The 21,826-nt window shown below is 51.8% G+C and overlaps 1 protein-coding gene across 1 annotated transcript in view; it reads left to right on the top strand.

Moving 5' to 3' along the window:
• The window catches only part of DMBT1 (deleted in malignant brain tumors 1), a 58,385-nt gene that overhangs the window by 8,382 nt on the left and 28,177 nt on the right, over window positions 1-21,826 (top strand). Inside the window, 22 exon segments of the mRNA XM_058810989.1 lie at window positions 325-732; window positions 1,720-2,119; window positions 2,637-2,965; window positions 3,953-4,360; window positions 4,791-5,212; window positions 5,683-6,055; window positions 6,486-6,893; window positions 7,343-7,733; window positions 8,533-8,577; window positions 8,784-9,145; window positions 9,576-9,983; window positions 10,971-11,370; window positions 11,829-12,206; window positions 12,743-13,079; window positions 13,594-13,892; window positions 14,692-14,736; window positions 14,943-15,293; window positions 15,821-16,161; window positions 16,592-17,013; window positions 17,484-17,870; window positions 18,881-19,245; window positions 20,175-20,522. Of these exon segments, the coding sequence (XP_058666972.1) occupies window positions 325-732; window positions 1,720-2,119; window positions 2,637-2,965; window positions 3,953-4,360; window positions 4,791-5,212; window positions 5,683-6,055; window positions 6,486-6,893; window positions 7,343-7,733; window positions 8,533-8,577; window positions 8,784-9,145; window positions 9,576-9,983; window positions 10,971-11,370; window positions 11,829-12,206; window positions 12,743-13,079; window positions 13,594-13,892; window positions 14,692-14,736; window positions 14,943-15,293; window positions 15,821-16,161; window positions 16,592-17,013; window positions 17,484-17,870; window positions 18,881-19,245; window positions 20,175-20,522 (7,627 nt within the window).

Genomic DNA, 21,826 nt, shown 5'->3' on the forward strand with positions numbered 1-21,826 from the left:
CCGGGCTCTCCATTGCCCATGTGCCAAGCTGCCAGCAACGTGCCCGGCACTGGGAGAAAGGCAGGCGTGGATCCTCATCCAACAGGCCTCACCTCCTTCTTTCTTTTCCTCCCCTACAGCTGCCACAAGCACAACCACATTCAGCCCCATCTCCGTTCCTTCAGGTGGGTCTGAATTTCTCCTGGTTTTTCAGGCTGGTGCTTTCTACAGAATCAAGTAGTTCCTCAGAGTTTGATGTCTGCTTTTCTCCATAAGAGAGGAGAAGCCAGGAAAAGCAGTATAATACAGCTGAGACTGGGAGTTGTGGTGACCTGAAATTCATAGAGTGATTTCTCTGTGGCAAGAGAAAATGCCTTTGTGCTAACATCTCTTCCCACGTTTTCCACACCTCCTTCTCTCCCAGGTGCCACCATCAGCCTGGTGAACGGCGGGAGCCGCTGCGAGGGTCGTGTGGAGATTTCCCACTCTGGGGGCCGGGGCACTGTCTGTGACGATGGCTGGGACCTGAGCGATGCCCAGGTGGTGTGCAGGCAGCTGGGATGTGGAGATGCTGTTTCTGCAACATCAGGGGCCTCCTTTGGACAAGGCAATGGCAGCATCTACCTGGACGATGTGAACTGTGCAGGCTGGGAGTCATCCATCTTCCGGTGCAGACACAACGGCTGGGGCATCCACAATTGTGGCCACAATGAAGATGCTGGTGTTGTGTGCTCAGGTACCACTGGTTTCACTGCTTGCATACTATGAATTTTTCAGAGGCTGGTCTGAGTTAGCTGGAATTAGATGATTTGTTGGGGATGAGGGCAGGGTCATGTTTTTGGTTGATCCCACCATGAGAGACCATTCTGGTGACACTCCCAGGCTCTCCATGGCCCATGTGCCAAGCTGGCAGCAATGGGCCCAGCACTGGGAGAAAGGCAGGCCTGGATCCTCATCCAACAGGCCTTACCTGCCTCTTTCTTTTCCTCCCCTACAGATGCTGCCAACATAACTACAGACAACCCCTTCATCTCTAATTCTTCAGGTGGGTCTGAATTTCTCCTGCGCTTTCTGGCTCGTGCTTTCTGCAGAAACAATTAGTGCCTGAGTGGTTGGGGCTTAGTCTCCTCTAAGGGAGAGCAGTGCCTGGAAAAAGCACAGCAGAATACAGCTGAGACTGAGAGCTGCATCGTATCAGAATCACCCACCTTAAAGTGCAGCCACAGTGGCTTGGGCATCCACAATTGTGGCCACAGTGAAGATGCTGGTGTTGTGTGCTCAGGTACCACTGGTATGGATGCCTGCAGGCTGGGACTCTTTCAGGCAGTGTCTCCTCCTGGCTGGATATGGGTGTGTGATGGGGATTATGTTTTTGGTTGGTCCCTCCTTGAGAGACCATTCTGCTGACATCCCCAGGCTCTCCATTGCCCATGTGCGAAGCTGGCAGCAACGTGCCCAGCACTGGGAGAAAGGCAAACATGGATCTCCATCCAACAGGCCTCACCTGCCTCTTTCTTTCCTTTCCTCCCCAACAGATGCTGCAAGAATAACTACAGAGAGCCCCATCTCCATTCCCTCAGGTGAGTCTGAATTTCTCCTGGTTTTTCTAGCTGGTGCTTTTTACAGAAACAAGTAGTTCCTCAGAGTTTGATGTCCGGTTTTCTCTATAGGAGAGGAGAGGGCAGGAAAAGCAGTGTAATACAGCTGAGATTGGGAGTTGTGGTGGCCTGAAATTCACAGAGTGATTTCTCTCTGTGGCATGAGAAAATGCCTTTTTGCTAACATCTTCCCACGTTTTCCACGCCTCCTTCTTTCCCAGGTGCCACCATCAGCCTGGTGAACGGCGGGAGCCGCTGCGAGGGTCGTGTGGAGATTTCCCACTCTGGGGGCCGGGGCACTGTCTGTGACGATGGCTGGGACCTGAGCGATGCCCAGGTGGTGTGCAGGCAGCTGGGATGTGGAGATGCTGTTTCTGCAACATCAGGGGCCTCCTTTGGACAAGGCAGTGGCAGCATCTACCTGGACGATGTGAACTGTGCAGGCTGGGAGTCATCCATCTTCCAGTGCAGACACAATGGCTGGGGTGTCCACAATTGTGGCCACAATGAAGATGCTGGTGTTGTGTGCTCAGGTACCACTGGTTTGACTGCCTGCATGCTTGGACTCATTCAGAAAGTGACCTTTCATGGCTGGGGTTAGGTGTGGGATTGTGTTTTTGGTGCATCCCACCATGGGGACTGTTTCGCGTACAGCCCCGGGCTCTCCATTGCCCATGTGCCAAGCTGCCAGCAACGTGCCCGGCACTGGGAGAAAGGCAGGCGTGGATCCTCATCCAACAGGCCTCACCTCCTTCTTTCTTTTCCTCCCCTACAGCTGCCACAAGCACAACCACATTCAGCCCCATCTCCGTTCCTTCAGGTGGGTCTGAATTTCTCCTGGTTTTTCAGGCTGGTGCTTTCTACAGAATCAAGTAGTTCCTCAGAGTTTGATGTCTGCTTTTCTCCATAAGAGAGGAGAAGCCAGGAAAAGCAGTATAATACAGCTGAGACTGGGAGTTGTGGTGACCTGAAATTCATAGAGTGATTTCTCTGTGGCAAGAGAAAATGCCTTTGTGCTAACATCTCTTCCCACGTTTTCCACACCTCCTTCTCTCCCAGGTGCCACCATCAGCCTGGTGAACGGCGGGAGCCGCTGCGAGGGTCGTGTGGAGATTTCCCACTCTGGGGGCCGGGGCACTGTCTGTGACGATGGCTGGGACCTGAGCGATGCCCAGGTGGTGTGCAGGCAGCTGGGATGTGGAGATGCTGTTTCTGCAACATCAGGGGCCTCCTTTGGACAAGGCAATGGCAGCATCTACCTGGACGATGTGAACTGTGCAGGCTGGGAGTCATCCATCTTCCAGTGCAGACACAACGGCTGGGGCGTCCACAATTGTGGCCACAATGAAGATGCTGGTGTTGTGTGCTCAGGTACCACTGGTTTCACTGCTTGCATACTATGAATTTTTCAGAGGCTGGTCTGAGTTAGCTGGAATTAGATGATTTGTTGGGGATGAGGGCAGGGTCATGTTTTTGGTTGATCCCACCATGAGAGACCATTCTGGTGACACTCCCAGGCTCTCCATGGCCCATGTGCCAAGCTGGCAGCAATGGGCCCAGCACTGGGAGAAAGGCAGGCCTGGATCCTCATCCAACAGGCCTTACCTGCCTCTTTCTTTTCCTCCCCTACAGATGCTGCCAACATAACTACAGACAACCCCTTCATCTCTAATTCTTCAGGTGGGTCTGAATTTCTCCTGCGCTTTCTGGCTCGTGCTTTCTGCAGAAACAATTAGTGCCTGAGTGGTTGGGGCTTAGTCTCCTCTAAGGGAGAGCAGTGCCTGGAAAAAGCACAGCAGAATACAGCTGAGACTGAGAGCTGCATCGTATCAGAATCACCCACCTTAAAGTGCAGCCACAGTGGCTTGGGCATCCACAATTGTGGCCACAGTGAAGATGCTGGTGTTGTGTGCTCAGGTACCACTGGTATGGATGCCTGCAGGCTGGGACTCTTTCAGGCAGTGTCTCCTCCTGGCTGGATATGGGTGTGTGATGGGGATTATGTTTTTGGTTGGTCCCTCCTTGAGAGACCATTCTGCTGACATCCCCAGGCTCTCCATTGCCCATGTGCGAAGCTGGCAGCAACGTGCCCAGCACTGGGAGAACGGCAAACATGGATCTCCATCCAACAGGCCTCACCTGCCTCTTTCTTTCCTTTCCTCCCCAACAGATGCTGCAAGAATAACTACAGAGAGCCCCATCTCCATTCCCTCAGGTGAGTCTGAATTTCTCCTGGTTTTTCTAGCTGGTGCTTTTTACAGAAACAAGTAGTTCCTCAGAGTTTGATGTCCGGTTTTCTCTATAGGAGAGGAGAGGGCAGGAAAAGCAGTGTAATACAGCTGAGATTGGGAGTTGTGGTGGCCTGAAATTCACAGAGTGATTTCTCTCTGTGGCATGAGAAAATGCCTTTTTGCTAACATCTTCCCACGTTTTCCACGCCTCCTTCTTTCCCAGGTGCCACCATCAGCCTGGTGAACGGCGGGAGCCGCTGCGAGGGTCGTGTGGAGATTTCCCACTCTGGGGGCCGGGGCACTGTCTGTGACGATGGCTGGGACCTGAGCGATGCCCAGGTGGTGTGCAGGCAGCTGGGATGTGGAGATGCTGTTTCTGCAACATCAGGGGCCTCCTTTGGACAAGGCAATGGCAGCATCTACCTGGACGATGTGAACTGTGCAGGCTGGGAGTCATCCATCTTCCAGTGCAGACACAATGGCTGGGGTGTCCACAATTGTGGCCACAATGAAGATGCTGGTGTTGTGTGCTCAGGTACCACTGGTTTGACTGCCTGCATGCTTGGACTCATTCAGAAAGTGACCTTTCATGGCTGGGGTTAGGTGTGGGATTGTGTTTTTGGTGCATCCCACCATGGGGACTGTTTCGCGTACAGCCCCGGGCTCTCCATTGCCCATGTGCCAAGCTGCCAGCAACGTGCCCGGCACTGGGAGAAAGGCAGGCGTGGATCCTCATCCAACAGGCCTCACCTCCTTCTTTCTTTTCCTCCCCTACAGCTGCCACAAGCACAACCACATTCAGCCCCATCTCCGTTCCTTCAGGTGGGTCTGAATTTCTCCTGGTTTTTCAGGCTGGTGCTTTCTACAGAATCAAGTAGTTCCTCAGAGTTTGATGTCTGCTTTTCTCCATAAGAGAGGAGAAGCCAGGAAAAGCAGTATAATACAGCTGAGACTGGGAGTTGTGGTGACCTGAAATTCATAGAGTGATTTCTCTGTGGCAAGAGAAAATGCCTTTGTGCTAACATCTCTTCCCAAGTTTTCCACACCTCCTTCTCTCCCAGGTGCCACCATCAGCCTGGTGAACGGCGGGAGCCGCTGCGAGGGTCGTGTGGAGATTTCCCACTCTGGGGGCCGGGGCACTGTCTGTGACGATGGCTGGGACCTGAGCGATGCCCAGGTGGTGTGCAGGCAGCTGGGATGTGGAGATGCTGTTTCTGCAACATCAGGGGCCTCCTTTGGACAAGGCAATGGCAGCATCTACCTGGACGATGTGAACTGTGCAGGCTGGGAGTCATCCATCTTCCGGTGCAGACACAACGGCTGGGGAGTCCACAATTGTGGCCACAATGAAGATGCTGGTGTTGTGTGCTCAGGTACCACTGGTTTCACTGCTTGCATACTATGAATTTTTCAGAGGCTGGTCTGAGTTAGCTGGAATTAGATGATTTGTTGGGGATGATGGCAGGGTCATGGTTTTGGTTGATCCCACCATGAGAGACCATTCTGGTGACACTCCCAGGCTCTCCATGGCCCGTGTGCCAAGCTGGCAGCAATGGGCCCAGCACTGGGAGAAAGGCAAACATGGATCTCCATCCAACAGGCCTCACCACCTTCTTTCCTTTCCTCCCCTACAGCTGCCACAAGCACAACTACATTCAGCCCCATCTCCGTTCCTTCAGGTGGGTCTGAATTTCTCCTGGTTTTTCTGGCCATTGCTTCTTGCAGAAACAATTAGTGCCTCAGAGTTTGATGTCTGCTTTTCTCCATAAGAGAGGAGAAGCCAGGAAAAGCAGTATAATACAGCTGAGATTGGGAGTTGTGGTGACCTGAAATTCATAGAGTGATTTCTCTGTGGCAAGAGAAAATGCCTTTGTGCTAAAACCTCTTCCCACGTTTTCCACACCTCCTTCTCTCCCAGGTGCCACCATCAGCCTGGTGAACGGCGGGAGCCGCTGCGAGGGTCGTGTGGAGATTTCCCACTCTGGGGGCCGGGGCACTGTCTGTGACGATGGCTGGGACCTGAGCGATGCCCAGGTGGTGTGCAGGCAGCTGGGATGTGGAGATGCTGTTTCTGCAACATCAGGGGCCTCCTTTGGACAAGGCAGTGGCAGCATCTACCTGGACGATGTGAACTGTGCAGGCTGGGAGTCATCCATCTTCCAGTGCAGACACAATGGCTGGGGTGTCCACAACTGTGGCCACAGTGAAGATGCTGGTGTTGTGTGCTCAGGTACCACTGGTTTGACTGCCTGCATGCTTGGACTCATTCAGAAAGTGACCTTTCATGGCTGGGGTTAGGTGTGGGATTGTGTTTTTGGTGCATCCCACCATGGGGACTGTTTCGCGTACAGCCCCGGGCTCTCCATTGCCCGTGTGCCAAGCTGCCAGCAACGTGCCTGGCACTGGGAGAAAGGCAGGCGTGGATCCTCATCCAACAGGCCTCACCTCCTTCTTTCTTTTCCTCCCCTACAGCTGCCACAAGCACAACCACATTCAGCCCCATCTCCGTTCCTTCAGGTGGGTCTGAATTTCTCCTGGTTTTTCTGGCTGGTGCTTTCTACAGAATCAAGTAGTTCCTCAGAGTTTGATGTCTGCTTTTCTCCATAAGAGAGGAGAAGCCAGGAAAAGCAGTATAATACAGCTGAGACTGGGAGTTGTGGTGACCTGAAATTCATAGAGTGATTTCTCTGTGGCAAGAGAAAATGCCTTTGTGCTAACATCTCTTCCCACGTTTTCCACACCTCCTTCTCTCCCAGGTGCCACCATCAGCCTGGTGAACGGCGGGAGCCGCTGCGAGGGTCGTGTGGAGATTTCCCACTCTGGGGGCCGGGGCACTGTCTGTGACGATGGCTGGGACCTGAGCGATGCCCAGGTGGTGTGCAGGCAGCTGGGATGTGGAGATGCTGTTTCTGCAACATCAGGGGCCTCCTTTGGACAAGGCAATGGCAGCATCTACCTGGACGATGTGAACTGTGCAGGCTGGGAGTCATCCATCTTCCAGTGCAGACACAACGGCTGGGGAGTCCACAATTGTGGCCACAATGAAGATGCTGGTGTTGTGTGCTCAGGTACCACTGGTTTCACTGCTTGCATACTATGAATTTTTCAGAGGCTGGTCTGAGTTAGCTGGAATTAGATGATTTGTTGGGGATGATGGCAGGGTCATGTTTTTGGTTGATCCCACCATGAGAGACCATTCTGGTGACACTCCCAGGCTCTCCATGGCCCGTGTGCCAAGCTGGCAGCAATGGGCCCAGCACTGGGAGAAAGGCAAACATGGATCTCCATCCAACAGGCCTCACCTCCTTCTTTCCTTTCCTCCCCTACAGCTGCCACAAGCACAACTACATTCAGCCCCATCTCCGTTCCTTCAGGTGGGTCTGAATTTCTCCTGGTTTTTCTGGCCATTGCTTCTTGCAGAAACAATTAGTGCCTCAGAGTTTGATGTCTGCTTTTCTCCATAAGAGAGGAGAAGCCAGGAAAAGCAGTGTAATACAGCTGAGATTGGGAGTTGTGGTGGCCTGAAATTCACAGAGTGATTTCTCTCTGTGGCATGAGAAAATGCCTTTTTGCTAACATCTTCCCACGTTTTCCACGCCACCTTCTTTCCCAGGTGCCACCATCAGCCTGGTGAACGGCGGGAGCCGCTGCGAGGGTCGTGTGGAGATTTCCCACTCTGGGGGCCGGGGCACTGTCTGTGACGATGACTGGGACCTGAGCGATGCCCAGGTGGTGTGCAGGCAGCTGGGATGTGGAGATGCTGTTTCTGCAACATCAGGGGCCTCCTTTGGACAAGGCAGTGGCAGCATCTACCTGGACGATGTGAACTGTGCAGGCTGGGAGTCATCCATCTTCCAGTGCAGACACAATGGCTGGGGTGTCCACAATTGTGGCCACAATGAAGATGCTGGTGTTGTGTGCTCAGGTACCACTGGTTTCACTGCTTGCATACTATGAATTTTTCAGAGGCTGGTCTGAGTTAGCTGGAATTAGATGATTTGTTGGGGATGAGGGCAGGGTCATGTTTTTGGTTGATCCCACCATGAGAGACCATTCTGGTGACACTCCCAGGCTCTCCATGGCCCATGTGCCAAGCTGGCAGCAATGGGCCCAGCACTGGGAGAAAGGCAGGCCTGGATCCTCATCCAACAGGCCTTACCTGCCTCTTTCTTTTCCTCCCCTACAGATGCTGCCAACATAACTACAGACAACCCCTTCATCTCTAATTCTTCAGGTGGGTCTGAATTTCTCCTGCGCTTTCTGGCTCGTGCTTTCTGCAGAAACAATTAGTGCCTGAGTGGTTGGGGCTTAGTCTCCTCTAAGGGAGAGCAGTGCCTGGAAAAAGCACAGCAGAATACAGCTGAGACTGAGAGCTGCATCGTATCAGAATCACCCACCTTAAAGTGCAGCCACAGTGGCTTGGGCATCCACAATTGTGGCCACAGTGAAGATGCTGGTGTTGTGTGCTCAGGTACCACTGGTATGGATGCCTGCAGGCTGGGACTCTTTCAGGCAGTGTCTCCTCCTGGCTGGATATGGGTGTGTGATGGGGATTATGTTTTTGGTTGGTCCCTCCTTGAGAGACCATTCTGCTGACATCCCCAGGCTCTCCATTGCCCATGTGCGAAGCTGGCAGCAACGTGCCCAGCACTGGGAGAAAGGCAAACATGGATCTCCATCCAACAGGCCTCACCTGCCTCTTTCTTTCCTTTCCTCCCCAACAGATGCTGCAAGAATAACTACAGAGAGCCCCATCTCCATTCCCTCAGGTGAGTCTGAATTTCTCCTGGTTTTTCTAGCTGGTGCTTTTTACAGAAACAAGTAGTTCCTCAGAGTTTGATGTCCGGTTTTCTCTATAGGAGAGGAGAGGGCAGGAAAAGCAGTGTAATACAGCTGAGATTGGGAGTTGTGGTGGCCTGAAATTCACAGAGTGATTTCTCTCTGTGGCATGAGAAAATGCCTTTTTGCTAACATCTTCCCACGTTTTCCACGCCTCCTTCTTTCCCAGGTGCCACCATCAGCCTGGTGAACGGCGGGAGCCGCTGCGAGGGTCGTGTGGAGATTTCCCACTCTGGGGGCCGGGGCACTGTCTGTGACGATGGCTGGGACCTGAGCGATGCCCAGGTGGTGTGCAGGCAGCTGGGATGTGGAGATGCTGTTTCTGCAACATCAGGGGCCTCCTTTGGACAAGGCAGTGGCAGCATCTACCTGGACGATGTGAACTGTGCAGGCTGGGAGTCATCCATCTTCCAGTGCAGACACAATGGCTGGGGTGTCCACAATTGTGGCCACAATGAAGATGCTGGTGTTGTGTGCTCAGGTACCACTGGTTTGACTGCCTGCATGCTTGGACTCATTCAGAAAGTGACCTTTCATGGCTGGGGTTAGGTGTGGGATTGTGTTTTTGGTGCATCCCACCATGGGGACTGTTTCGCGTACAGCCCCGGGCTCTCCATTGCCCATGTGCCAAGCTGCCAGCAACGTGCCCGGCACTGGGAGAAAGGCAGGCGTGGATCCTCATCCAACAGGCCTCACCTCCTTCTTTCTTTTCCTCCCCTACAGCTGCCACAAGCACAACCACATTCAGCCCCATCTCCGTTCCTTCAGGTGGGTCTGAATTTCTCCTGGTTTTTCAGGCTGGTGCTTTCTACAGAATCAAGTAGTTCCTCAGAGTTTGATGTCTGCTTTTCTCCATAAGAGAGGAGAAGCCAGGAAAAGCAGTATAATACAGCTGAGACTGGGAGTTGTGGTGACCTGAAATTCATAGAGTGATTTCTCTGTGGCAAGAGAAAATGCCTTTGTGCTAACATCTCTTCCCACGTTTTCCACACCTCCTTCTCTCCCAGGTGCCACCATCAGCCTGGTGAACGGCGGGAGCCGCTGCGAGGGTCGTGTGGAGATTTCCCACTCTGGGGGCCGGGGCACTGTCTGTGACGATGGCTGGGACCTGAGCGATGCCCAGGTGGTGTGCAGGCAGCTGGGATGTGGAGATGCTGTTTCTGCAACATCAGGGGCCTCCTTTGGACAAGGCAATGGCAGCATCTACCTGGACGATGTGAACTGTGCAGGCTGGGAGTCATCCATCTTCCGGTGCAGACACAACGGCTGGGGCATCCACAATTGTGGCCACAATGAAGATGCTGGTGTTGTGTGCTCAGGTACCACTGGTTTCACTGCTTGCATACTATGAATTTTTCAGAGGCTGGTCTGAGTTAGCTGGAATTAGATGATTTGTTGGGGATGAGGGCAGGGTCATGTTTTTGGTTGATCCCACCATGAGAGACCATTCTGGTGACACTCCCAGGCTCTCCATGGCCCATGTGCCAAGCTGGCAGCAATGGGCCCAGCACTGGGAGAAAGGCAGGCCTGGATCCTCATCCAACAGGCCTTACCTGCCTCTTTCTTTTCCTCCCCTACAGATGCTGCCAACATAACTACAGACAACCCCTTCATCTCTAATTCTTCAGGTGGGTCTGAATTTCTCCTGCGCTTTCTGGCTCGTGCTTTCTGCAGAAACAATTAGTGCCTGAGTGGTTGGGGCTTAGTCTCCTCTAAGGGAGAGCAGTGCCTGGAAAAAGCACAGCAGAATACAGCTGAGACTGAGAGCTGCATCGTATCAGAATCACCCACCTTAAAGTGCAGCCACAGTGGCTTGGGCATCCACAATTGTGGCCACAGTGAAGATGCTGGTGTTGTGTGCTCAGGTACCACTGGTATGGATGCCTGCAGGCTGGGACTCTTTCAGGCAGTGTCTCCTCCTGGCTGGATATGGGTGTGTGATGGGGATTATGTTTTTGGTTGGTCCCTCCTTGAGAGACCATTCTGCTGACATCCCCAGGCTCTCCATTGCCCATGTGCGAAGCTGGCAGCAACGTGCCCAGCACTGGGAGAACGGCAAACATGGATCTCCATCCAACAGGCCTCACCTGCCTCTTTCTTTCCTTTCCTCCCCAACAGATGCTGCAAGAATAACTACAGAGAGCCCCATCTCCATTCCCTCAGGTGAGTCTGAATTTCTCCTGGTTTTTCTAGCTGGTGCTTTTTACAGAAACAAGTAGTTCCTCAGAGTTTGATGTCCGGTTTTCTCTATAGGAGAGGAGAGGGCAGGAAAAGCAGTGTAATACAGCTGAGATTGGGAGTTGTGGTGGCCTGAAATTCACAGAGTGATTTCTCTCTGTGGCATGAGAAAATGCCTTTTTGCTAACATCTTCCCACGTTTTCCACGCCTCCTTCTTTCCCAGGTGCCACCATCAGCCTGGTGAACGGCGGGAGCCGCTGCGAGGGTCGTGTGGAGATTTCCCACTCTGGGGGCCGGGGCACTGTCTGTGACGATGGCTGGGACCTGAGCGATGCCCAGGTGGTGTGCAGGCAGCTGGGATGTGGAGATGCTGTTTCTGCAACATCAGGGGCCTCCTTTGGACAAGGCAGTGGCAGCATCTACCTGGACGATGTGAACTGTGCAGGCTGGGAGTCATCCATCTTCCAGTGCAGACACAATGGCTGGGGTGTCCACAATTGTGGCCACAATGAAGATGCTGGTGTTGTGTGCTCAGGTACCACTGGTTTGACTGCCTGCATGCTTGGACTCATTCAGAAAGTGACCTTTCATGGCTGGGGTTAGGTGTGGGATTGTGTTTTTGGTGCATCCCACCATGGGGACTGTTTCGCGTACAGCCCCGGGCTCTCCATTGCCCATGTGCCAAGCTGCCAGCAACGTGCCCGGCACTGGGAGAAAGGCAGGCGTGGATCCTCATCCAACAGGCCTCACCTCCTTCTTTCTTTTCCTCCCCTACAGCTGCCACAAGCACAACCACATTCAGCCCCATCTCCGTTCCTTCAGGTGGGTCTGAATTTCTCCTGGTTTTTCTGGCTGGTGCTTTCTACAGAATCAAGTAGTTCCTCAGAGTTTGATGTCTGCTTTTCTCCATAAGAAAGGAGAAGCCAGGAAAAGCAGTATAATACAGCTGAGACCGGGAGTTGTGGTGACCTGAAATTCAGAGTGATTTCTCTGTGGCAAGAGAAAATGCCTTTGTGCTAAAACCTCTTCCCACGTTTTCCACACCTCCTTCTCTCCCAGGTGCCACCATCAGCCTGGTGAACGGCGGGAGCCGCTGCGAGGGTCGTGTGGAGATTTCCCACTCTGGGGGCCGGGGCACTGTCTGTGACGATGGCTGGGACCTGAGCGATGCCCAGGTGGTGTGCAGGCAGCTGGGATGTGGAGATGCTGTTTCTGCAACATCAGGGGCCTCCTTTGGACAAGGCAATGGCAGCATCTACCTGGACGATGTGAACTGTGCAGGCTGGGAGTCATCCATCTTCCAGTGCAGACACAACGGCTGGGGCGTCCACAATTGTGGCCACAATGAAGATGCTGGTGTTGTGTGCTCAGGTACCACTGGTTTCACTGCTTGCATACTATGAATTTTTCAGAGGCTGGTCTGAGTTAGCTGGAATTAGATGATTTGTTGGGGATGATGGCAGGGTCATGTTTTTGGTTGATCCCACCATGAGAGACCATTCTGGTGACACTCCCAGGCTCTCCATGGCCCGTGTGCCAAGCTGGCAGCAATGGGCCCAGCACTGGGAGAAAGGCAAACATGGATCTCCATCCAACAGGCCTCACCACCTTCTTTCCTTTCCTCCCCTACAGCTGCCACAAGCACAACTACATTCAGCCCCATCTCCGTTCCTTCAGGTGGGTCTGAATTTCTCCTGGTTTTTCTGGCCATTGCTTCTTGCAGAAACAATTAGTGCCTCAGAGTTTGATGTCTGCTTTTCTCCATAAGAGAGGAGAAGCCAGGAAAAGCAGTATAATACAGCTGAGACTGGGAGTTGTGGTGACCTGAAATTCATAGAGTGATTTCTCTGTGGCAAGAGAAAATGCCTTTGTGCTAAAACCTCTTCCCAAGTTTTCCACACCTCCTTCTCTCCCAGGTGCCACCATCAGCCTGGTGAACGGCGGGAGCCGCTGCGAGGGTCGTGTGGAGATTTCCCACTCTGGGGGCCGGGGCACTGTCTGTGACGATGGCTGGGACCTGAGCGATGCCCAGGTGGTGTGCAGGCAGCTGGGATGTGGAGATGCTGTTTCTGCAACATCAGGGGCCTCCTTTGGACAAGGCAATGGCAGCATCTACCTGGACGATGTGAACTGTGCAGGCTGGGAGTCATCCATCTTCCAGTGCAGACACAATGGCTGGGGTGTCCACAATTGTGGCCACAATGAAGATGCTGGTGTTGTGTGCTCAGGTACCACTGGTTTGACTGCCTGCATGCTTGGACTCATTCAGAAAGTGACCTTTCATGGCTGGGGTTAGGTGTGGGATTGTGTTTTTGGTGCATCCCACCATGGGGACTGTTTCGCGTACAGCCCCGGGCTCTCCATTGCCCATGTGCCAAGCTGCCAGCAACGTGCCCGGCACTGGGAGAAAGGCAGGCGTGGATCCTCATCCAACAGGCCTCACCTCCTTCTTTCTTTTCCTCCCCTACAGCTGCCACAAGCACAACCACATTCAGCCCCATCTCCGTTCCTTCAGGTGGGTCTGAATTTCTCCTGGTTTTTCAGGCTGGTGCTTTCTACAGAATCAAGTAGTTCCTCAGAGTTTGGTGTCTGCTTTTCTCCATAAGAGAGGAGAAGCCAGGAAAAGCAGTATAATACAGCTGAGACTGGGAGTTGTGGTGACCTGAAATTCATAGAGTGATTTCTCTGTGGCAAGAGAAAATGCCTTTGTGCTAACATCTCTTCCCAAGTTTTCCACACCTCCTTCTCTCCCAGGTGCCACCATCAGCCTGGTGAACGGCGGGAGCCGCTGCGAGGGTCGTGTGGAGATTTCCCACTCTGGGGGCCGGGGCACTGTCTGTGACGATGGCTGGGACCTGAGCGATGCCCAGGTGGTGTGCAGGCAGCTGGGATGTGGAGATGCTGTTTCTGCAACATCAGGGGCCTCCTTTGGACAAGGCAATGGCAGCATCTACCTGGACGATGTGAACTGTGCAGGCTGGGAGTCATCCATCTTCCGGTGCAGACACAACGGCTGGGGCATCCACAACTGTGGCCACAATGAAGATGCTGGTGTTGTGTGCTCAGGTACCACTGGTTTCACTGCTTGCATACTATGAATTTTTCAGAGGCTGGTCTGAGTTAGCTGGAATTAGATGATTTGTTGGGGATGAGGGCAGGGTCATGTTTTTGGTTGATCCCACCATGAGAGACCATTCTGGTGACACTCCCAGGCTCTCCATGGCCCATGTGCCAAGCTGGCAGCAATGGGCCCAGCACTGGGAGAAAGGCAGGCCTGGATCCTCATCCAACAGGCCTTACCTGCCTCTTTCTTTTCCTCCCCTACAGATGCTGCCAACATAACTACAGACAACCCCTTCATCTCTAATTCTTCAGGTGGGTCTGAATTTCTCCTGCGCTTTCTGGCTCGTGCTTTCTGCAGAAACAATTAGTGCCTGAGTGGTTGGGGCTTAGTCTCCTCTAAGGGAGAGCAGTGCCTGGAAAAAGCACAGCAGAATACAGCTGAGACTGAGAGCTGCATCGTATCAGAATCACCCACCTTAAAGTGCAGCCACAGTGGCTTGGGCATCCACAATTGTGGCCACAGTGAAGATGCTGGTGTTGTGTGCTCAGGTACCACTGGTATGGATGCCTGCAGGCTGGGACTCTTTCAGGCAGTGTCTCCTCCTGGCTGGATATGGGTGTGTGATGGGGATTATGTTTTTGGTTGGTCCCTCCTTGAGAGACCATTCTGCTGACATCCCCAGGCTCTCCATTGCCCATGTGCGAAGCTGGCAGCAACGTGCCCAGCACTGGGAGAACGGCAAACATGGATCTCCATCCAACAGGCCTCACCTGCCTCTTTCTTTCCTTTCCTCCCCAACAGATGCTGCAAGAATAACTACAGAGAGCCCCATCTCCATTCCCTCAGGTGAGTCTGAATTTCTCCTGGTTTTTCTAGCTGGTGCTTTTTACAGAAACAAGTAGTTCCTCAGAGTTTGATGTCCGGTTTTCTCTATAGGAGAGGAGAGGGCAGGAAAAGCAGTGTAATACAGCTGAGATTGGGAGTTGTGGTGGCCTGAAATTCACAGAGTGATTTCTCTCTGTGGCATGAGAAAATGCCTTTTTGCTAACATCTTCCCACGTTTTCCACGCCTCCTTCTTTCCCAGGTGCCACCATCAGCCTGGTGAACGGCGGGAGCCGCTGCGAGGGTCGTGTGGAGATTTCCCACTCTGGGGGCCGGGGCACTGTCTGTGACGATGGCTGGGACCTGAGCGATGCCCAGGTGGTGTGCAGGCAGCTGGGATGTGGAGATGCTGTTTCTGCAACATCAGGGGCCTCCTTTGGACAAGGCAATGGCAGCATCTACCTGGACGATGTGAACTGTGCAGGCTGGGAGTCATCCATCTTCCAGTGCAGCCACCATGGTTGGGGCGTCCACAATTGTGGCCACAATGAAGATGCTGGTGTTGTGTGCTCAGGTACCACTGGTTTCACTGCTTGCATACTATGAATTTTTCAGAGGCTGGTCTGAGTTAGCTGGAATTAGATGATTTGTTGGGGATGATGGCAGGGTCATGTTTTTGGTTGATCCCACCATGAGAGACCATTCTGGTGACACTCCCAGGCTCTCCATGGCCCGTGTGCCAAGCTGGCAGCAATGGGCCCAGCACTGGGAGAAAGGCAAACATGGATCTCCATCCAACAGGCCTCACCACCTTCTTTCCTTTCCTCCCCTACAGCTGCCACAAGCACAACTACATTCAGCCCCATCTCCGTTCCTTCAGGTGGGTCTGAATTTCTCCTGGTTTTTCTGGCCATTGCTTCTTGCAGAAACAATTAGTGCCTCAGAGTTTGATGTCTGCTTTTCTCCATAAGAGAGGAGAAGCCAGGAAAAGCAGTATAATACAGCTGAGATTGGGAGTTGTGGTGACCTGAAATTCATAGAGTGATTTCTCTGTGGCAAGAGAAAATGCCTTTGTTCTAAAACCTCTTCCCATGTTTTCCACACCTCCTTCTCTCCCAGGTGCCACCATCAGCCTGGTGAACGGCGGGAGCCGCTGCGAGGGTCGTGTGGAGATTTCCCACTCTGGGGGCCGGGGCACTGTCTGTGACGATGGCTGGGACCTGAGCGATGCCCAGGTGGTGTGCAGGCAGCTGGGATGTGGAGATGCTGTTTCTGCAACATCAGGGGCCTCCTTTGGACAAGGCAATGGCAGCATCTACCTGGACGATGTGAACTGTGCAGGCTGGGAGTCATCCATCTTCCAGTGCAGACACAATGGCTGGGGAGTCCACAACTGTGGCCACAGTGAAGATGCTGGTGTTGTGTGTTCAGGTACCACTGGTTTGACTGCCTGCATGCTTGGACTCATTCAGAAAGTGACCTTTCATGGCTGGGGTTAGGTGTGGGATTGTGTTTTTGGTGCATCCCACCATGGGGACTGTTTCGCGTACAGCCCCGGGCTCTCCATTGCCCGTGTGCCAAGCTGCCAGCAACATGCCCAGCACTGGGAGAAAGGCAGGCGTGGATCCTCATCCAACAGGCCTCACCTCCTTCTTTCTTTTCCTCCCCTACAGCTGCCACAAGCACAACCACATTCAGCCCCATCTCCGTTCCTTCAGGTGGGTCTGAATTTCTCCTGGTTTTTCTGGCTGGTGCTTTCTACAGAATCAAGTAGTTCCTCAGGGTTTGATGTCTGCTTTTCTCCATAAGAGAGGAGAAGCCAGGAAAAGCAGTATAATACAGCTGAGACTGGGAGTTGTGGTGACCTGAAATTCATAGAGTGATTTCTCTGTGGCAAGAGAAAATGCCTTTGTGCTAACATCTCTTCCCACGTTTTCCACACCTCCTTCTCTCCCAGGTGCCACCATCAGCCTGGTGAACGGCGGGAGCCGCTGCGAGGGTCGTGTGGAGATTTCCCACTCTGGGGGCCGGGGCACTGTCTGTGACGATGGCTGGGACCTGAGCGATGCCCAGGTGGTGTGCAGGCAGCTGGGATGTGGAGATGCTGTTTCTGCAACATCAGGGGCCTCCTTTGGACAAGGCAATGGCAGCATCTACCTGGACGATGTGAACTGTGCAGGCTGGGAGTCATCCATCTTCCAGTGCAGACACAACGGCTGGGGCATCCACAATTGTGGCCACAATGAAGATGCTGGTGTTGTGTGCTCAGGTACCACTGGTTTCACTGCTTGCATACTATGAATTTTTCAGAGGCTGGTCTGAGTTAGCTGGAATTAGATGATTTGTTGGGGATGATGGCAGGGTCATGGTTTTGGTTGATCCCACCATGAGAGACCATTCTGGTGACACTCCCAGGCTCTCCATGGCCCGTGTGCCAAGCTGGCAGCAATGGGCCCAGCACTGGGAGAAAGGCAAACATGGATCTCCATCCAACAGGCCTCACCACCTTCTTTCCTTTCCTCCCCTACAGCTGCCACAAGCACAACTACATTCAGCCCCATCTCCGTTCCTTCAGGTGGGTCTGAATTTCTCCTGTTTTTTCTGGCCATTGCTTCTTGCAGAAACAATTAGTGCCTCAGAGTTTGATGTCTGCTTTTCTCCATAAGAGAGGAGAAGCCAGGAAAAGCAGTATAATACAGCTGAGACTGGGAGTTGTGGTGACCTGAAATTCATAGAGTGATTTCTCTGTGGCAAGAGAAAATGCCTTTGTGCTAAAACCTCTTCCCACGTTTTCCACACCTCCTTCTCTCCCAGGTGCCACCATCAGCCTGGTGAACGGCGGGAGCCGCTGCGAGGGTCGTGTGGAGATTTCCCACTCTGGGGGCCGGGGCACTGTCTGTGACGATGGCTGGGACCTGAGCGATGCCCAGGTGGTGTGCAGGCAGCTGGGATGTGGAGATGCTGTTTCTGCAACATCAGGGGCCTCCTTTGGACAAGGCAATGGCAGCATCTACCTGGACGATGTGAACTGTGCAGGCTGGGAGTCATCCATCTTCCAGTGCAGACACAACGGCTGGGGCATCCACAATTGTGGCCACAATGAAGATGCTGGTGTTGTGTGCTCAGGTACCACTGGTTTCACTGCTTGCATACCATGAATTTTTCAGAGGCTGGTCTGAGTTAAATGGAATTAGATGATTTGTTGGGGATGAGGGCAGGGTCATGTTTTTGGTTGATCCCACCATGAGAGACCATTCTGGTGACACTCCCAGGCTCTCCATGGCCCATGTGCCAAGCTGGCAGCAATGGGCCCAGTACTGGGAGAAAGGCAGGCCTGGATCCTCATCCAACAGGCCTTACCTGCCTCTTTCTTTTCCTCCCCTACAGATGCTGCTAACATAACTACAGACAACCCCTTCATCTCTAATTCTTCAGGTGGGTCTGAATTTCTCCTGCGCTTTCTGGCTCGTGCTTTCTGCAGAAACAATTAGTGCCTGAGTGGTTGGGGCTTAGTCTCCTCTAAGGGAGAGCAGAGCCTGGAAAAAGCACAGCAGAATACAGCTGAGACTGAGAGCTGCATCGTATCAGAATCACCCACCTTAAAGTGCAGCCACAGTGGCTTGGGCATCCACAATTGTGGCCACAGTGAAGATGCTGGTGTTGTGTGCTCAGGTACCACTGGTATGGATGCCTGCAGGCTGGGACTCTTTCAGGCAGTGTCTCCTCCTGGCTGGATATGGGTGTGTGATGGGGATTATGTTTTTGGTTGGTCCCTCCTTGAGAGACCATTCTGCTGACATCCCCAGGCTCTCCATTGCCCATGTGCGAAGCTGGCAGCAACGTGCCCAGCACTGGGAGAAAGGCAAACATGGATCTCCATCCAACAGGCCTCACCTGCCTCTTTCTTTCCTTTCCTCCCCAACAGATGCTGCAAGAATAACTACAGAGAGCCCCATCTCCATTCCCTCAGGTGAGTCTGATTTTCTCCTGGTTTTTCTAGCTGGTGCTTTTTACAGAAACAAGTAGTTCCTCAGAGTTTGATGTCCTGTTTTCTCTATAGGAGAGGAGAGGGCAGGAAAAGCAGTTTAACGCAGCAAAGATTGATAGTTGTGGTAGCCTGAAATTCGTAGAGTGATTTCTCTCTGTGGCAAGAGAAAATGCCTTTGTGCTAACATCTCTTCCCAAGTTTTCCACACCTCCTTCTCTCCCAGGTGCCACCATCAGCCTGGTGAACGGCGGGAGCCGCTGCGAGGGTCGTGTGGAGATTTCCCACTCTGGGGGCCGGGGCACTGTCTGTGATGATGGCTGGGACCTGAGCGATGCCCAGGTGGTGTGCAGGCAGCTGGGATGTGGAGATGCTGTTTCTGCAACATCAGGGGCCTCCTTTGGACAAGGCAATGGCAGCATCTACCTGGACGATGTGAACTGTGCAGGCTGGGAGTCATCCATCTTCCAGTGCAGACACAATGGCTGGGGTGTCCACAACTGTGGCCACAGTGAAGATGCTGGTGTTGTGTGCTCAGGTACCACTGGTTTGACTGCCAGCATTCTTGACTTTTTCAGAGAGTGGTCTGAGTTATTTGGATTTAGATGATTTGTTGGGGATGAGGGCAGGGTCATGGTTTTGTTTGGTCCCACCCTGAGAAACCATCCTGCTGACACCCCAGGTTTCTCCACTGCCCATGTGCCAAGCTGGCAACAACGTGCCCAGCACAGGGAGAAAGTCAAGCACACACCTTCATCCAGCAGGCCTCCCCTCTTTCTTTCCTCCCCTACAGCTGCCACATGCACAGGCACAACCGCTCCCAGCATCACCTTCCCTGTTCCTACTGTGGGTCTGAATTTCTCCTGGGATTTCTGACTGCAGGTTTTTGCAGAAAGAATTAGTGCCTCAGAGGTTGGTGTTTAGTTTTCTCTGGGGACAGGAGAAGCCAGGAAAAGCAGTTTATGACAGCCAAGACTGGGTGTTGTGGTGGCCTGAAACTCATGGAGTGTATCCAAGGCCTTGACGCCATCTTGGTTACTATCTTTTTTTCCTTTATATATTCTCTGTATCCTTTTCAAACACATTTGTAGCTTTGTAGGTTTTTATTGTAACATCGCACCAGCATGTTCCTAGTCAAGAAGTCAAAACTCATTCCAGGATCCCTATGCTATCTTGGTTCTTCCTGGCTGAAAATGCCAAAAGATGGCTCTTCAGACACATTTCATCAACAAAGTACAGTCCCCTTTGAAGGCAGAGAGGACTTTGATGGGACTTGGACTGGGGGGGAGTTTCATCACCACTTGTGGATATTTTGTGACTTTTGTGGATATGTTTCCGTATCTGTCCTGCAGGCCTCCAATGAAGATCCTGTTTTATATTACTTCCTGTACAAAAATTATCCCCAAAGCTTTGTTATTTCATTTCTAGATTGAGAAAGGCATCACCCTGGCAAGAAGAGTTGCCTTTGTGCTAGAGTATCTGTATATCCTTCTTTCCCAGGTGCCACCACCATCAGCCTGGTGAACGGCAGGAACCGCTGTGAGGGTCGCGTGGAGATTTCCCACTCTGGGGGCCGGGGCACTGTCTGTGACGATGGCTGGGACCTGAGAGATGCCCAGGTGGTGTGCAGGCAGCTGGGATGTGGAGATGCTGTTTCTGCAACATCAGGGGCCTCCTTTGGACAAGGCAATGGCAGCATCTACCTGGACGATGTGAACTGCATGGGATCAGAATCATCCATCTTCCAGTGCAGCCACCATGGTTGGGGCGTCCACAACTGTGGCCACAGTGAAGATGCTGGTGTTGTGTGCTCAGGTACCACTGGTTTGACTGCCTGCATGCTGGGACTCTTTCAGGAAGTGTCCCCTCTTGGCTGGGGATACGGGTGTGTGTTGGGGAGTATGTTTTGGTTTTAATTTTTTGTTTTTAATTCGTTATATGCTATACACTAGTCTTTTGTGTTTGAGTGATTCCATGGCTGGGGGTGGATTTCATGGTGTGCTGATTACATGTGAGATTTTCTTTTGTTCATTCTCTGATTTTATGGCATTTAGGTGACAACCTTTTACTTTATTTCATACCCATGTGCCTGAAGCCCACAGAGTTAATAACTGCGAGCACAGGTCATAATTCTCTGAAGAGTTCATCACTCTTGTAGCCTAACTGAGAGGAGCACAATCATTATGTTTCTTTTGAGATTTAACCTTGTGTTTCCACGATTTCTGTATATAGAACATATTTTTATTTGATCCAAAGGAAATCTAAATTAATCACTTCTATCCCTAAATTTCTTTTCCTTTTCTTTCCTTTTTCAGGTCAAAAAATTATTTGTGGTGATACACTTTTTAAGTCCTCTGGAACATTTCAGAGTCCTTCTTTGAACCCTTCAGATGAAGCAGATTGTTTGTGGCAAATACATGTAACAAACAATTTCCTCATTACACTCACATTTGATAACATTCAGTAAGTAAACCACTTTATGCTTGGGCAATAAAAAAATTCCAAATCTCAACTGCATCCACAGTTCCTGGGCACATTTCCCATCCTATAAGTGAATGATATATATACATGGGAAATGTGCGAGCACAGAATCTTATTATATTGTTTGTTCAGCATTTAAACCTCAAAGTTTAGCAAATGCATTTTTTAATACATTCTCATTTCTTCCTCAGGTTGCAAGGTGGATGCCAGAATGACTATATTGAGATCTATGATGGGCCACCCAAATCTTCTCCTCTACTTGGAAGAATTTGTTCTAGTTCTCATCTCACATACACCTCATCTTCAAACTTCATGTCTGTGAGATTTTACTCCGAATATTCCAGTGGAAGTTTTAGGGCTTGGTATCAGTCCCTGCCAGCAGACCGGAACACCAGTAAATTTCCATTCTATTTGTAATTCTGTTCTCTTAATAATGCTTGCTTTGCTCAAAAGCTTTTGTACACTGTTTTTTTTTTACTAAATAAGTATTTGTTAATGTTGTTGAAGGAATCTTACATAGATGATATTCCTGTTTGAGTTTTGTGACTGCTCACTTTCAGAAAATAACTACTTTTTTTTCCTTAAAAATATTCAATTTATTTGCCTTTAGATGTTTTCTGTTATTTTCTAAACTCATATTCTTTGTA

This window comes from Ammospiza caudacuta, chromosome 9, assembly GCF_027887145.1.
Source record: "Ammospiza caudacuta isolate bAmmCau1 chromosome 9, bAmmCau1.pri, whole genome shotgun sequence".
Classification (NCBI taxonomy): domain Eukaryota; kingdom Metazoa; phylum Chordata; class Aves; order Passeriformes; family Passerellidae; genus Ammospiza; species Ammospiza caudacuta.